Source organism: Aphelocoma coerulescens, chromosome 4 (assembly GCF_041296385.1).
Source record: "Aphelocoma coerulescens isolate FSJ_1873_10779 chromosome 4, UR_Acoe_1.0, whole genome shotgun sequence".
NCBI lineage: Eukaryota > Metazoa > Chordata > Aves > Passeriformes > Corvidae > Aphelocoma > Aphelocoma coerulescens.
The window spans coordinates 34485734-34502326 of NC_091017.1; the positions used below are offsets into that span (position 1 = coordinate 34485734).

Genomic DNA, 16593 nt, shown 5'->3' on the forward strand with positions numbered 1-16593 from the left:
ATTTCGCAGTGGCTTCTGCGTACCTTAATGAAGACTATATCTAGGATTTACATTGATCTTCAAAATTAAATCCCATGGGCTTAACCCAAAGCTCTGAAGTTCCATAGCGAATCTAAAATCCTGATCAATGGAGAAATAGTTAGATGTTGCCTTGCAGTGAAGAAACTAATTTTTTTTCCAGTGGATTAAAAATTGTATAGAAGGAGGGTGCACATTCTCACATTCTATGTTATATGTTATAGTCTTTACAGTAGTAGCAGAGAACAGCTTAATGCAGGTTGGGGTTTTTTTTTTAAAGTTGTGTTTATAGAGACAAGGTCAGTGCATGGTCAACTTTTTTTTTTTGTCCTTACAGTATACATATGATCATGTAGAACTAACTGTAAAAGTTCATTGAGATAATATTTTAAAATTTTGCAATTCTGAAGGGTGATTAGTAGGTCAGCATTTACCATAGATGTAAGTTGCTTCTAAAGACTTGGAGTTTTCCTTATGAATGAAGGATGCTATTTTCAGTTGGACCAAACTATCATTTCTGTAACTAGTTAGGGAATCATAATTGATGTAGTTTCTCCTTTTTCATAGTGGCTTCTCCATAGAAGACTATGAAAGTAAAAATCTATTCTTACTATTTATTCTATATAATAAGCATAGACAATCCCCTAGGAAACATCTTTTTGAATTAAGGAAAGCTGGGTGGATTTTAAAATCAGTGCTTATTTCTAAGAACCAAAACTAATGGACCTGTACTTGTCTCTCCATTTTTAATCTGTGCTTCTGTTATAAAGCAATTGCTGTGTATATAAACCAAGTTTGAAGTCTGAAGGTGTTGGTTTTATTAAGGGTTCAGTTTTTTCCTTTTACCACTGATCATTGGAGAATGAAAAAGTGAAAAATGTGCACTATATGGCTTGGGTGGAGTATGAGTAGAATTGAAATTGAGTTACTGTTACACATGAACATCTGTGCCTTGAGGTGGCTGGCACACTTTCAGTTCTTGTTATGAGGGCTTTCAGTGATGAAACAAATACTTTCCTATGTGGAATTGGGTTAGGCAATCTGTATGGATAATGATTGGGGTGCTAGGTTTGTTTCCTAAAGGAACAGTTTAAGCTTTTTAGAACATCCTCTAGCAGTTTTTCTCAAAAAAAAAAAAAAAATCTGTTTCAACTTATAGAACTGCTGCTAATAAGCAGCAATGGGAAAGAGGTTATTTCTGGAATCATCTGAGGCATTTGGTGATAAATAGCACTTTTCCTTGCCAGGTACAGGCCTGCAAAAAGGTTTTTGGCCTCCATGACATAAATGACTAGTGTCAGAGGGTATCAGAGCTGTTTACTGACATGCTTCCAAGTGCTTGAACAACCACATAGTCATTCTTTTTTTTAATTTGTGGAAGATGTACTGGCACTGGTTCAGTCACTTCTTTCAGTTGCTGTTGTGTGGCAAATTTCTCTATTACCTGCACCCATAAACTCTTATGTAAGCAGAGAAGGGTCAGATTTGGGATATAAGTGCTTAGTAGGCTATTGGTTGATGTGGAATATGTGTAAAGCAGTGATTAAGAGAATCTTTTGATTTTCTTTCAGTGAGATTTAGAATTTTGCAACACTGCCAAACAGTAATTAGTGGTGTACTAATAACTGCATCAGCTTAACAATGCTTAGTTTCTGACAGTAGTGTAGACTTCCAGACCTTGCTGTGAGGAGCAGAACAAAGAATTCTTGATGCTTAATTGTCTTAAAACGGGCAGCTCCACAGACAAGACTTGTAGAGATGGATAAGTGATCTTGGGAACAGAAGCCAGAATTAAGACTGTTGAGATTGTTGTTGTCCTAGGTGAATTCTCCTGTAACAGCACCTGGTGTTCATTTCCCTCCCCAATTTCCCTCAGCTGTTTCCCTCCTCTCTATTTCAGTGGCACATTTTTGCAAACGATTACAACTCTCCAAAGTGTCACAGTTTCAGTGAGAGGCAGAGCAAGCCCTATGGCAGTTTGGTCACCCTCGTGGGAGGGTCAGAGCATCCACAGGCAGAGAGCCCAGAACCTGAGCCTTGTGTGCCCTGTGTAAGTGCTCTGGGCAGTGAGCACCTGAGGTCCCATTCTGTACAGTGCTGCACCACTTTTTCTCACTGGGCACTGATTAAAAATAGCTGTGGCTGCTCTCTCTTATACGGCTAGAGCATGCCTATCGAATGTGGTTTTGTGCTGCCCCCGTGGATCTGTGTGATGTAGCCTCATGTGGCTTTGTTCTGCCAAAATGGTGGCAGTTGTGGGGGTACACACCAAGTGAGATTTTAAGCATGAGTGGCTTTTCCTGATGAAAATCCTTTAAACAATGAAGTCCTGTGTTTCAAAGATTGCCAGCTTGGTCATGCCCCTCCCAACTCTCCTACATTAGTTCACTTCCAGGAGGTGAGATAGTGACTATGAGAGTCATTGCAAATAACCCTTCTTTCTTGTTTTGCATATTCTTTTAATGAAGAACTGGGGAAAAGCAGGAACAAATTACAAATCCTTCATAGTGGACACCAGGGAGGAAGGAGAAGTTGTTGATTTGCAGGGTGATGTCACCTGAACTGAAACACTTCATTCTGTTATTTTGGGACATTTAAGAGTGACCTTTAAAAAACAAAGTACACTTTCAGATCTGTACCGGACAAAAAGGAAAAAAGAAAAAAAAAGGGAAATATTTTCTCTTCTGGCTGAACTGTATCTAGTGGTTGTGGAGTAGTGTTTTTAACAGCATTTATTTATTCTTCTTTCCCTTCAATAGCAGTTTGGTGTTTGTTACTCTTAAGTGATGTGTAGGCAGTTGTACAGATAATAATCCTCACGTACAGCAGCTTTCATCCAAGAATCTTTAGCAAGCTGTGTGAAGATGATCAGCTAAGCTTTCTAACATCTAGTAACACTGGAAACTATTCTGTCTGCTTTACAGATGGTTTCCTGAGATAGTGCAAGAAAGCATGACCACAAAAGAATGTGAATCAAGAGTCCTTGGTTCTGCTTTCCTTGTAAGAAATGCTGAAGAGCAACTCCTCCAGTATTTAAGGGGACCAAGCTTAAATTTGGCTAAAATTTAGGAATGGGGAGGAGAGGAGAAGAGAGATTGAGAAAAGAGGTTTGATGGTTCAGAATAAGGGTGGAGAGTCACAAGAGCTCCTGCTGCATCTTTTGTAGTGAATTCCAGGAGCCCTGTCACTTCTGGTGTTTCATCAGGTGGTTTTAGCCTGCTAGTCACTACCTGAGGAGGTGTGAGCTGGAGCTCATAGGTAGTTTTATTTTGGCAATACCATAACATGAAAATTATTAATTGTAGGTAAAATAGATTAATGTCTTTAGTAATCAGTACTAAAAGCCTAGTTTTGGTGTTTCTCACTTAGGCTAAATTTAAATCACTTGAGTCAAAATTATTTACCTATTTGCCTGATAACTTTTTGAGGGAATTTTCAGTTGTGGTTTTTCAGACTTTGCATGGAACAACAGTAAAATGAAAATAAATTCTTCTGTGATTAAAAAGCACATCACAATAATTTTGTTGAGGAGTAATCTTCATAATCCTTCACTTCGGAGACTTAAAACTGTTAGGTCTTGAGTTATCAGATGTGCTTTTTAGTGAATTTGGAGTCTTAATGTCAGTATTAATAACTTCTGACTTACTTTGCAGCATATGATCTTTGGATATGATACAGTTTTTGGGCATTTGTATATGTCAAGGATAACAAAACTTGGGCCTCATAAAAGGAGAGCACTGTATATTGTATAGCTTCTGATTGATTTGAGAGTGCTGATTCTTCCCCGCTCCCCTCCATATCAGTAGAAAGACAACCATCTAAAGGCATTGTGCTGATCTGAAATTCCCAATTTCTTATGAAATCTCATCCTCTGTGTAAAAAGAAGGAATGCTATCTCTATGTTGAAGTGGGCTGAAGCCTCTGTGTGTTTGTGCTCTGCAATATAGACAAGGACCTGTTAGACCTGCAAGAGAGAATTTTGAGACTTGCATTTTTTAAGAAGCTTCCATAGTCAACAGTGAACGACTAAGATTTTCTTAGTTATTCCCTGACTTCTTTTCATAATGCTTTTTAAATTTCCATTGTTTTTGTTGAAGACCAACGGGACACATTAGTGTACTTCCACAGAAATTGTTTTTAAGTATTATTCAAACTGCAGATGAGACTCTTAAGCCCAGAGAAGAATCTGAAGTTACTGTAAATAGACGTGCCATGTTGGAGAGTGATTTGTTGTTTATTTTCTGTTTGGAATGGAAGACATTTACTGTAAACTTCTGTTGAGTATGGTATTTAGTTCACAAGTTCAAACACTTAATCAGTTTTCATTTGGATTATGCTGTTCTGATGAACTTAAAGGGATACATACTATTAAAAAAAGCCCAAACATACCTTATCCCATCTTTTAATACTTTTTTACAATTAATACTTGAGTTTAACCTTTTAATTATTAAAATTATTCTTTCTGTTTAATCCTCAATAGTCTGAAAGTTGATAATAACCAGGGATTTTTTTTAACAGCAACCAGCAAGTTTGCTTGGCTTTATGCATGTTGGTCTCCTGAAAAAAAGAATAATTTTCAGTCTGTACTGTTCAGTCCTAATAGTGGGGTCTTCACAGCTATTTTTCTATTCTGTAAAGTGAGATTCCTATGCTTGGCACTGGAGAATCCTGGACACATAGACTCAAGTTTTTAAATCTGTAGTAGGCTATGGGAGTTCAGTGCAGTTCTGCAATGTTCAGTTCATAGAAGTTTACCCTCACTTCATAAAAGCTAGCAATCACAGGCCTGGTTTGTATTATTCAGTGAAAATGTCTTCATTATGTACAGTCCAGTCAGCCAAATGGTTAGAATTTAAATACTTTCTGTTGATTTAGTATATTTATATTCTTTAATTCAGATACTTTATTGTGAATGAAATGCGGCATAGAAGAGGCTCAAGAAGAGCCTTTACTGTGGGAATCTGGCGTTCATAGTTTAGCGAGGGTTCAGTAGCTAAGAAATATTTTACTAATAGCTGAAATCATGTGCTGACCCTTATTTCACATTAAAATGACCGGAGTTTGACACTAAGATGACAGCTGGTTAATGCAACTTGAGATTTTAAAGTGCTTGAGTATATGTAAATATTTTGACTGATGTCCTAACTGTGTTGGAAGATGCTTTTAGAAATGTCCTTGTTGTAGCAGTTTACTGCAGTCCCCATTTTTTTGAGAATAATACTGCAGAAGATAAACTATCTGCTGTTTTCAGAAGACATAGATAGAATAATTAATAACATACAGTTGACCTCTGTAAAAAAAAAAAAAAAAGGTGGTATGCATTTTGTGCTGGTGCTCAACCATATTGTAAGAATTGCTGAGTGTAAAACCTCAATAGAGATTTCATATTTCTCTAGTTTGATCACTTTAGAAAAATAATGCTTGACAAGTGGACTACTTTGTCTTTTTTTTATATATAAATACATGAATCATTCCTTAGAATATGCAGTAAATACATTAATAACCTATTGGTTGAGCTAATTCAGTCACTGGAAATGTAAGGGTCAAAAGCTGAAAGTTGTTCAGCAAGAGACATCGCTGTATCTTGAAATTCTGTGAAACTTCAAAAAAACCTTAAAGTTCTATTAAACTTGCAGTGCTTAAAGCTTTTTAGATTTCAAGTAGTTGAAACATTTTCATGCTTTTTTATTCCAAAACATTTTACAAAATGCTTCATGCAGTCTAGCATCCTTTGTATGTTGCATAATGGTTTATTCTGTTGAAAAATACACAGAATTGTATGGAAGTTTGGGGTTTTTTTAACAGAAGTCGATTAAAGAAGTATTAATCCAAAAGTGGGTGTGATCATTCAAGTAGGATTGGGATAGGACAGAGGGAATATGTGGTAGTTTGAAAACAAACCAGTGGGAGGCACCAAGTCAGAATACCAATTTAAGGGGGAAAATTAAAGAAAAGGAAAAAGAAAAAGACTAAAAGAAAACACTGGTTCAAACTGAGAGAGTCAAAATACAACCTGAGTTCCTGTTAGGCAGGGTGGTGGTAGCAGTCTGGTGGAATGGTGGCTGCAGTCCTCTGAAGTGGTGATCCTGTAGTAGAAGGGGTCTGCTCTTCCTCAGAAGGTCCAGTGGTGGCTATGTAGCTCCTGTCCTCTGGAAATCCAGTAGAAAGAGTGTCTCTGGTGTTCAGAGTCCCAGATTATATCCATGATGGGATGCTTGGTTCCTCCCTCTGGTTGGAGCATCTCACAATGGGGTAATGAGTCATGAGGCCAAGTGTTGATTAGGCTCATTAACAGAAGATAGTCCGGAGGGAGTTATCTCTGAGTCATGCAGCAGGACAATGATGGGCCATTAACAGAAAGATAGTCTGGGGGGAGGAGGCAAGGAAACACTGCCCCACCTGATTTCCAGAGCTCATGAGGATGGTAATAGAATACACTGCAACCCAGGACAGAATATTAAGGAGGCAACACATCAGGCTTTTCCACCATCTGTAAATCCAGTGGGGAATAATGAGAGCTGGAACGAATGAAGCTTGTTTTGCTGGAAATTTGCATCTCATAGGTTGATTGCAAATTCCAGCCAGAGTTCTTTCTGCTGTGAGGCATTTTACAGGGTGTGGTATATATGACATAGATTATAATGTATTAGAACATGGTGGTTCTACATACTGAAATAGGTGCTTATTTGGGCTGATTTTATGCATCTTTTGCTGGGGCTGGTTTTCAGTGGATCCATTCCCTGAACTGCCCCAACTGAGAGCAATATTGGTTTTCCCAAGTACTCTTTTGTTTGCTAGCTACCTCCGTTCATGAACTTTATCAGAAACTTCCTGTATTTTCCAGTGTATCATATGTGATTTTTAGAAGATTTTTTATTTGCAAGTCCATCCACAGATGGGTTTTACAGAGTGAGAAAATAAAAAAGATCAAGAGGCAGCTGGAGAGATAAAACATACCTGGGAAACCAGAAATGGTCAAGCTGTTATAGCAAGGAGGTGTATCCTGACTGGGCTTCACCTTGTATTATTTACATGGGTATCTGTCACTACATCTCTGCTCACAGGGGAGTGCTGGTCATGAGATGTTAGTGTGCTTTGGTATTCTTGAGATTCCTCTCCATCCTTCAGATTTGGATGAAATTTGCCATTGGACCCAAAATTTGGGAGTCTGCAGGTGTACTGGCAGAATCATGGACACCAAGGAAGAAAACCTGACAAATAATCAATTATATGTACATGTATATACAGAGGATGAGGGTTTGTTTTTCGTAAGATACTTGGGCTGCAAATGAGTAAGACTTAAAGAAGCCTAGAGGAAGGAGTCATAAAATGAAAAGACAGTATAAGACTGTGTGAAGAATTGTGCAGGTTTACCAAAGAAAAGCACTTTCTAACTATTTATTTATTTATTTATTTGAGTAAATATAGATTTAAACCTTTAAACACAGAATCCAAAGGAATCTAGCTTGGTCACCTAGAAAGGAGTAGATTTACAAGTCTTGGTGCCTGAAGTTTTTCTAACCACATCATGTATTTGGAGTTAATAAAAATGGGAAATCCAGTGGTGTAATCCCCAGTGCTCACTGGTTTTAAATGCCCAGCCATCTGGAGAATTTGTAGTTCTCAAGCTCGGTCCCCAGACACTGTGGGGAAATTGAAGGCTTTTGGATCAAGTGCTTGAATCAAAGTAAGTGATGCGCAGTGTGATGATTACATGAGACAAATACTGTACCTGCAGATGAACGGGAGCAGGATATAGATGCACTGAAAGGAAGGTCTCCCATCTAAAGGTAATCACTACTTTTTGCAGTGCATCAGTTTTATGTCATTCTGATGCACAGAAGCTGGCAGAGAGTGGTGGTGATTTCATTAGCTTGGAACGAAGCAACTTGTTCTAGAGGTTCACTGGTAGCAGGTGAGACAATACTTTTATCTGCCCCAAGGCACTGAGGAATGGAGCTCTGATGACAAAAAAAGGTTGTGTGAAGTTTCTGGGAAAGGAGATCAAGAGCTTCCATTTAGCTGAGAATCTTAGCAATTTGAGACTGCAGCCTGATTGATGTTCTCTACAAGCATGACAAATTGTTTGTGTCACTGTAGATAAAGATAAGTCTTCCAGGAAGGAGGGAGAGCATCTGTACAGATATTTAAGCTAGCAGTGCAACATAAGCATAAAGTACAGCATGAAGAGATACTTCTATAGGAAGTTTTCTTGGGACAATGGTTGATCCAAGGAGATCATAATTTAATTAGCAGAAGGTAGGTCTGGCCACAGTGACAGGTAACTATCACCTGGGTGTACTGCACCTTCCATTGCCTTCTTTTGGTTTACTGGAGAGATGTGATAGGAATCTGAGCTGTGGGTTGAGGTGAAGTGTAGTGCTCTTGTGCTGTTTACAGAATTAACAAACTGGTTGTGGCTTACAATCAGTGATTTAAGATTTCTCTTGTCTTCTCTGCCTGAAGCCTAACTAGGAATTTCATATGGATAAAAATTAAATTGGACTTAAAAGTGCTTCCACCTTATTTATATTCACATAAACAATAATCATAACATAAACAATAATGTTGCAGCTGGGATATCTGTGTAGCTTTGCTCTGCAGTTGCAGGGATAGTTGTAGTACCTCCAAAGACAGATCTGCTGTTACAGTAGCTTGTGCTGGAGAGCCTTGAAAGATGAGCAGTAGCAAGCAGCACTAGAAGGTTATCTTAGCCTTGAGGTGTGAGCAGTTGTTGCTCTTACTTTGATTGTTTTCTTGTCAATGTTGAGAACTACTTTGTTGTAGGAGCCAAGAACCATTGTGTGAAAGCAGGCAAGTGAAGAGCTTGCTTTCAGAGCTTTCAGGACGTTGAAATTGATGTTGCATAAAGGAAATCTGGTATCCTTAATGAGCAGTTCAGCTGCCTAGCAGGAAGTGACCCATATGACAATCCATAGATAATTTAACTAGCTTTATGGACCTAGATTTTCAGCATGACCTTACTATATCCACCCTCCTTCCCCAGCAACCTAAATAAACAAACTAGGCACATAACTCAATAAAATCACTGCAGCTGGTTTTGTTGCTGAGTGGCAGTTCTGCTTGAATGAGTGCACAGGTAAGATGTATAGGGCTGAAACCTTGCTGGATCATTTAAAATTGTGTAATGCTCGTGTAAGGGATTCTTTTGTATTCTGTCTACCACTACATTTTTTTTAGCAGTACTTAGTGAATAGGGAGGTAATTATTTGTGGTACTGTTTCTTTTGAAGGCATTTTTTTCCCCTTTACTATCAAACATCATAGACTTTTTTTTGGGAAGTTGCTTCTGATGAGCATGAATATAGCAAGGCTGTGTAATCTCTGCTGCCACCGGTATGTGTCCACACTGACAAGGCACTGAGTCCAAGCTAGAACAGCCTGCTCTGGAGTAGGGGTTATTGCTGTTAGCTTTAGTATCACAACAGCACAGTTACATGGCTTTTAGTTTGCTTGGAGCACAAACAGAGGAAATTCACACCTGGAGAAGGCATGAAGCCCATTTTAGCTGGAATTAATTTGGCCAGATATACTATGTGGGCAGCTTCCCACAGCACTTGTTTTTAAGAGACTACTTAATGTAATTGTTAATTAATTCCTAGGCTGATTTAATATATTTATTTTACTGTTTCTTTCCCCTGCAATACTGTTTGGAGCTCTGATGCATCATGTATTCGTTCCTGCTGTCCATGCCAGAAAGAAGGGTGAGAAGCTATGCTCAGGATGAGGAGAGCAGAACTGTTTCTTTCAGAAATACTGACCTGGCAGATGGGTTTAATGATAGTAGAGCCTGGCAACCTGATATTACAGTGCTGACTTACCACAGACCTGGGCTCGTGCTAGTGCCTTAAGCCCCTAAATTACCTGTGTATCACAGAGAGGGAATGGGATCTCCAGTACCCAGCACCTTAAAAAAACAAAGTTAGTTTAAACCCTAGAGAGAATGATTCAAATTAATCTAAACAAGCAAAGTTATATTAAACAAATGTTAAAAGAAACTATGGTCCATCAGAATTGTTTCTCTGCTCTCTTTGAAAGTAAATAAAACAAGAATGACAAAAAAACTAAAGCTAAGTTCTTTTTCTATCAAATGTATTACCTCACTGGCATTAATATACAAAATATTTTGAAGAAGATTCTAAAGATTTAGTTCATGCTTTGCACATTTAAATTCTTTTTGGTTAAAATTCACAGTTACGTGTTTTGCCTTTTAACTTGTATAAAATATTCAGTTTTGTTAGTTTATGAGAATATATGTAATTTTATGGAGATTTCCCTGCATTTATTAAAAATGGATCAATTCAAGTTTTGATAAGCTGCGAGCTCTGATGTTTTGAAGATGGCTTTAACCATTCTTTTGTGAATTTAATTTCCTTTTCCAGCCCCTGGCCTCACTGGAATTGTTGGAGGGCGCCCCAAAGTGTAAGTTAACTCCTGATTGTTAACTTGTTGTAATGTGTGATGATAATGTTCCTACCAATCACCGTCAAAAGCTTCCCCAGCTTGGGACAGCAACCACAGAAGCAGCTAAATCTTCCTGTCACACTATGCTTAATAACTGATAACAAGATAATAGTGAGTGCTATACGATATGCATGCAAATAGTAAAATTCTTTATTGAATTAAATGTGAGTTATGTGAGTCTCTGATCAGCTCATGGCAATGTCTTTGCTTAATGAGCTGTAGGGAAAACTTGAAATGTGACTTCATGGCAAGGCAGTAGCTCGACCACATTAATACATGCAAATTTCTGCACCAGTTTTCTCCTGTAGTTGTTAGTTTAGAATATGGGCCCACATCTGTATGAGCTCACTTCACCTAGAAATGTAAGGTCAAATGTCAGAACATCCCACAAAATGTTAGCATGAAACCATTTCATGACTGAGCTGAACATAATAATGTTGAGCATATTTAAAAGAAAAAAATCCTGGCTTGATTCAATTTTTTTCTAGATATGGCTAAAATCTTGTGGCACTTTATATCCTCACCTTTTCATGCTTATTCATCTAAAACTTTCTGTCATTAAGCAAATACTGCACACGAAGATGGGAGAAGAACCTGTGGCTGTATTTCCAGTAGCCCTATGTAGCTGGCCTAGGTATCAATGTGGGGCTGCTGGCAGTGTAGTCGACTTCAATGTCATGAAGCACATCCTTTGTCAAGAAAACATTTTTGCTATTTTGGCTACCTCTCCTCAGTAAAATTTTTCTTGAATTTTTTGAACAAAGTGTTACATTCTTAATAATGGAATTTAAGGAGTTTTTACACTTCTCACTGAGGCTTTCCAAAGTTGTTCGAAAAACCATTGCTAGTCGTGGTTGAATGGCTTTAATTTCCCAAGTGTTTGGTGTATGAATAGTCCAAAGGTGTATGATCTGCCAGTTTCATTAATTTCTAGTTAAATGCATTTATGCTTGTTGTTTTGTGTGTCTAGGTCTCCAGTTTTGAAGCCATTTTTCTTCTATTATCCCAAAAACAATGTTCAGGTAAGACCTACTGCTTAAAGTCTGTGTTCTGTTTTCTTTGAAGTAATTTGAAAAATTCTGCTGATTCTGCCATTTTTTGGTGACTTTGAGTTATAAAACTGCAAAGTAGTATGGTGACTTTGATTAAAAAATATTTCCTCAGAGACTAGTGTTACTCACACAGAATGTTTTGCAACAGTTGAACTTGCCAACCTTTCATTTTAATCACTGCTAATTTTGAAATATCTTACATCAAAACTGAACTTCTCTTTTCAGGTTTCTGGAATTGCAGGTTTGAATTATTTTTACTGCATTTGCAGAGAGTACTTAAGAAAATTGTAGACTTGTTTGAAGGTTAATGGAGTCTCTTTAACGAGTGGGCAGTTGAGTGTTCAGAGAGTGGAACATTAATCTTGTGAACTTGGACACATCTTCTGAGTTTTTGAGGAGTGATATATTTTGTGTATACTACTGGGAATAAATACTAAAATCAATGAATTTCCTCTGATTCAACAGGTTTTACCTTAACAGAGTTGGGCTTTTTCCTTCCATGTACCCTGTCTGTGAAAATAGAAGTAGTAATTTCTGTTCTTGCCTGTATTACAAAAACTGAAATGATGAAAGTCTGTGCCACTATTGTGCCGACTATCATGGAGGAGCCTGTGACTCCGTGGCCCTATTCAGTTCATAGCAATAGGTTATTTCAGTTCAAGAACTAACAGTTCAGGTGTCAAGGCAGCCCTAGGTGAGAAATTACAGTGTAAGATGACATGTTCATCTAGAGCCTACTTCTTCTCTGTGATGCATGTACTCCTGTCTAGTTTAAAGTTTTCAAGATGAAGAAACTGGTTTTGCTGAAACCATAAAATGTTTGGATTTATAAACATTGGTCTCTGCTCTACTGAGTGCCATCAGATATTTAATTTATCCTTTGAAGACTGGAGGCAAAACTGCATATATGCCCTTCTTTTTCCAAGGTCTTCAAGTAGCTTGTAACTGTTGCATCCCTCTCTTCTAGTACTGAGTAAGAGCCTTCTCACTCATCCACCGTCAAGAAAGTGGCCGAAGGCCGGATTGTTGGTCTGTCTTAGGCCACAGGGGTTGTGACAGGCTTCTGCTTAGGGTGGCACAGGGAAGCTCTGGGGGCACAGGCAGCAAGTGAAAAGGTGGGCAAGGGGGAACAAACAAAACAACTTAATCAGAAAGGGACTGTTCAGTTTTCATTCTTTAACACTCATACAGTGCTTAGCACAACCAAGCCCTATTCTTTAAGTAGTATTCTTCATTAGTGGAAAATATTTTAATTTCACAACTTTACAAACAAGGTGCCATTTAGTTATTAAATCTAAGTTAATTATAAACTCTGCACAGTGGAAAAGCATTTTAAAAAAAACCTACCTTTCTTGTTGTTTAAAGAAGTACTTACTTTTATCATCACTTACATTTTGCTTTATACAAATGGCTTGTCATTGCCAAGTTTAGTGTGAAATTATTATCTTTATGGAAGTTTAGCCTACCACTGTTTTGTTCATCAAATGAAATATCAACTTACTAATTAGCACTGTGTTCCAGACTTGTAAAATGCTGTTGAGATTAAACAGTAACCTAATTTAACAAGGAAAGAAAGCAGTCTCTCATTTACTCTTGTCAATACAGAAAATCAAAGTCCTTGCTCTGTGTAACTAATTGGATAAGTGCACTGATATGCTGTCAGCAAAATGCAGTGTGTCCTATCACTGTTGTCCTGCAGTAGTACTGAGGGTGAAATGTGGCGTGATTCAAGTCCTTGATTCAAAATCTTAGCCATGTTTTAAAAACTATTGTTCAGTAAGAGATTACAGAGAAAGTAAGTATGAATTAACTGATTTTCTAAACTAGAAGTTCAGTTACAAAGAGTGTCGTTGCTCTAGGTCAGCATTTGACCTAAAACTAAAAAAATTCCATAAGCAGATTTTGAGTTATGCTAACATTTCCACAATGGGTTCTTTTGTTTTGTGTTTGATAACACCTTGCTGGGTGTCAGTTTGGATTCAATGTCTTGTTTGTTGTTTCCACTGCTTTTATGCAATTGTACAGATTTTATCATAGATCACCAGTGCTTTTACAGTTCAAATAGTAGTTGTTTTCCATGTGTGCTTTGAAGGTAACCTAAAACTTTTATGTAGGGAGAAATTGCAGCAAACCTACTGAAGGCAAGTCTCTATTAGTTGTCCTTCAAGGGCAATTATAAGAAAGTGCTAAGTAGAGTTATTTTGCGTTTGCTGACAACTGAGCACTGATAGCTGCTGCAGCTAAGTTGGTTTATATTGTTTTGTTCCTCAAGTTTAACCTGATTGCATCTGAATCTTTCATACTGGGAGTCCTCCAGTAGAGATGAAATGGATGTCACTCACTTCAATCCCACTTCCTCATGTCAGTGGTCCCACAGGTAAAACTGAAGGGTAGCCTGCTGTGTGTACTTTCTACATCCTTCCTCTTGATCAAGGGGATCAAGGCTTACTGTTAAAAGCTGAGATACTGGTCCATATATATATATATATATGGGGGAGCAAGACCAGTTTTTTTGGTTTTCATATTGTTGGAGGTGTTGAGCCACTTGATTCACGGCTGGTGCCTCTTTGTCTCTCCAGGTCATTGCTGCCAATCAGTTAGGATACAGTGATGATGTGCTGCATACAAATTGCTGACCTGTGGGTCGCAGGAATTGGGCTTCATTTGGATCTGTGGGTAGTTGCACATTAGTCAGGTCATAATAAATCACTTCTAGCATGGCTAATGCCTTCAAGAACCAGATACCTCCCTGCATTGTGGTCTTCTCTGGGTAACATACAACATTTTCGTTGGAAGGATACCTTTCCTTCAGGCTTAACAGGAGTCATCTTCAGGGGCTGAGGACGTAGACCCGTTTTTCAAATCCAGTTGTCAATGGCCCCTTCCCTAGAAAGTGATCTTAGCTACTTGGCTTCCCTGCTGTCTAATTACAGGCCACTAGCTCATTATCCCAGCATCATAGCAGCCAGGTGATTATGTGCTGACCTGGACAACAGGTGAAATAGTTTTGCAAATCCCACAGCTTATTCAAACATACCTATCTTGCACAGCCTCTTTCTCCTGTTCTTGTGATGGCCCTGCTGCATCCACCTTTACAAGCTGAGTTTTGTGTCCATTTCTTGTGTATGGGAGTGACTGATAATTAGGAGGTGCTCTCATTCCTCTGCAGTGCCTGTCACCAGCGTTGGAGTAGCTGCAGGGCTTTTATCATTGGATCCAGAAATCTTCTTTTCCCCTTGAGAAGAATAGTGTCAAACAGAGCTTGGTAGGCCTGGGCCAGTACATTGCAGTGATTTGTGTCTCTCTGGGATTGCCAAGGTGGCAGTATACTTTTTCCAAATATTTTACTAGTTCTTCTTGATTCTGCACTTGTTCAAGGGTGAAGTTCCAAAATGCGAGCTGCTCACAGTCCTAGGCACTTGCCCATACTTCCCCACGCACCCTGCCACTCTTAATGCCAACCTCAGGGCAGCTCATATGTAAAATCTGAAGGGGTTGGAATCGACCTTAAAGATCATCTAGCCCCAGCCTCTACTGCCATGGGCAGGGATACCTCCCACTAGACCAGGTTGCTCAAGGCCTTAAGCAACCTGGCTTTGAACACCATCAAGGATGGGGCATCACAAACTTCCCTGGGCAGGTTGTTCCAGTGTCTTACCATCCTCACAGTGAACTTTCTCCTAATATCAAACCTAAATTTCCCCTCTTTCAATTTGAACCCATTACCCTTGTCCTATCACTAGATGAAGAGTTGCTCTCTGGCTTCCACGTAGACCTCTTCAGATACTGGAAGGTTGCTACGACGTCTCCACACAACCTTCTTGTCTCCAGGATGAATAGCCCCAACTCCCTCAGTCTGTCTCTGTAGGGGAGAGGTGCTCCAGTCCTCTTACGAACTTCATGGTCTCCTCTGGACTTCCTCTAGCAGTTCCATGTCCTTCTTATTTTGGGGACATCAGCACTGTACACAGTGCTCCTGGTGGAGTCTCACAAGAGTAGTAGAGGGGGAGAATCACTTCCTTCAGCCAGCTGGCCACACTCCTTTTGATGCAGTTCAGTATTCGATTGACTTTCTGGGCTGTGAAGGTACACTGTTGGGTCATGTTGAGTTTTTCATCAGCCACCACCCCCAAGTCTTTCTCTGCAGGGCTGATCTCTGGGTAGTGGTCTTAAATAGTTGTTTAAACTTTAAACAAGGCCTGGAACATAGTCAGAAGACATAAGCCAGCGTGTGCCGAGGTGGTCAAGAAGGCCAGTGGCATCCTGGCCTGTATCAGCAATAGTGTGGCCAGCAGGACCAGGGCAGTGATCATCCCCCTGTACTCAGCACTGGTGAGGCCACATCTCGAGTCCTGTGTTCAGTTCTGGGCCCCTCAATTTAGGAAGGCATTTGAGGTGCTGGAGCACGTCCAGAGAAGGTGACAAAGCTGGTGAAGGGTCTGGAGCACAAGTATCAGGAAGAGCAGCTGAGGGAGCTGTGGTTGTTTAGCCTGGGGAAGAGGAGGTTCAGGGGTGACCTTTTCACACAATACAACTTCCTGAGAGGAGGTAACATCCCTGGCTTCACCATCCCTGGCGGTGTTTAAGGAAAGACTGGATGTGGCACTTAGGTCTAGTTGAGCTAAGTGGTGTTGGGTCATAGGTTGGACTCGATTATCTCAGAAGGTCTTTACCAACCTAATTGAGTCTGTGAAGACATAATGATAGGAACACGCTAGTATGGGCATCCCAGGATATTAAAAATTCTCAAGATCTATTGTAATTAGCCTGGAGGATAAGGGGAAGATGAAGGGAAGCATGTCCACTCCATGGTCTGAGTTTCCAAAGAGAAAAGGTATAATTTTCAATAGTTTCTGATAGATGTCTCTCAAGTACAGGGATGACAGCAATACTGGGTGCAAATACCAGATTAGTTTCACAACCAGCAATTATATTGTATCATTAGCCAGTGTTACAAAGTACAGCTTGATAACCTCAGCCCAGTTTTCATGGGTGATAAACATCCTAACAGGGAATACATACTGCAAGTAAGGTACTAT

General features: G+C 39.3%; 1 protein-coding gene across 3 annotated transcripts in view; it reads left to right on the forward strand.

The window, feature by feature from the left end:
* LOC138109695 (uncharacterized) overlaps nucleotides 1-16593 on the forward strand; it is a 59527-nt gene that overhangs the window by 27375 nt on the left and 15559 nt on the right. For all 3 annotated transcript variants that reach the window (XM_069013555.1, XM_069013553.1, XM_069013554.1), the window contains exons 14-15: nucleotides 10421-10460; nucleotides 11473-11524. In XM_069013555.1, the coding sequence (XP_068869656.1) occupies nucleotides 10421-10460; nucleotides 11473-11524 (92 nt within the window). The remainder of the gene's footprint in view (nucleotides 1-10420; nucleotides 10461-11472; nucleotides 11525-16593) is intronic.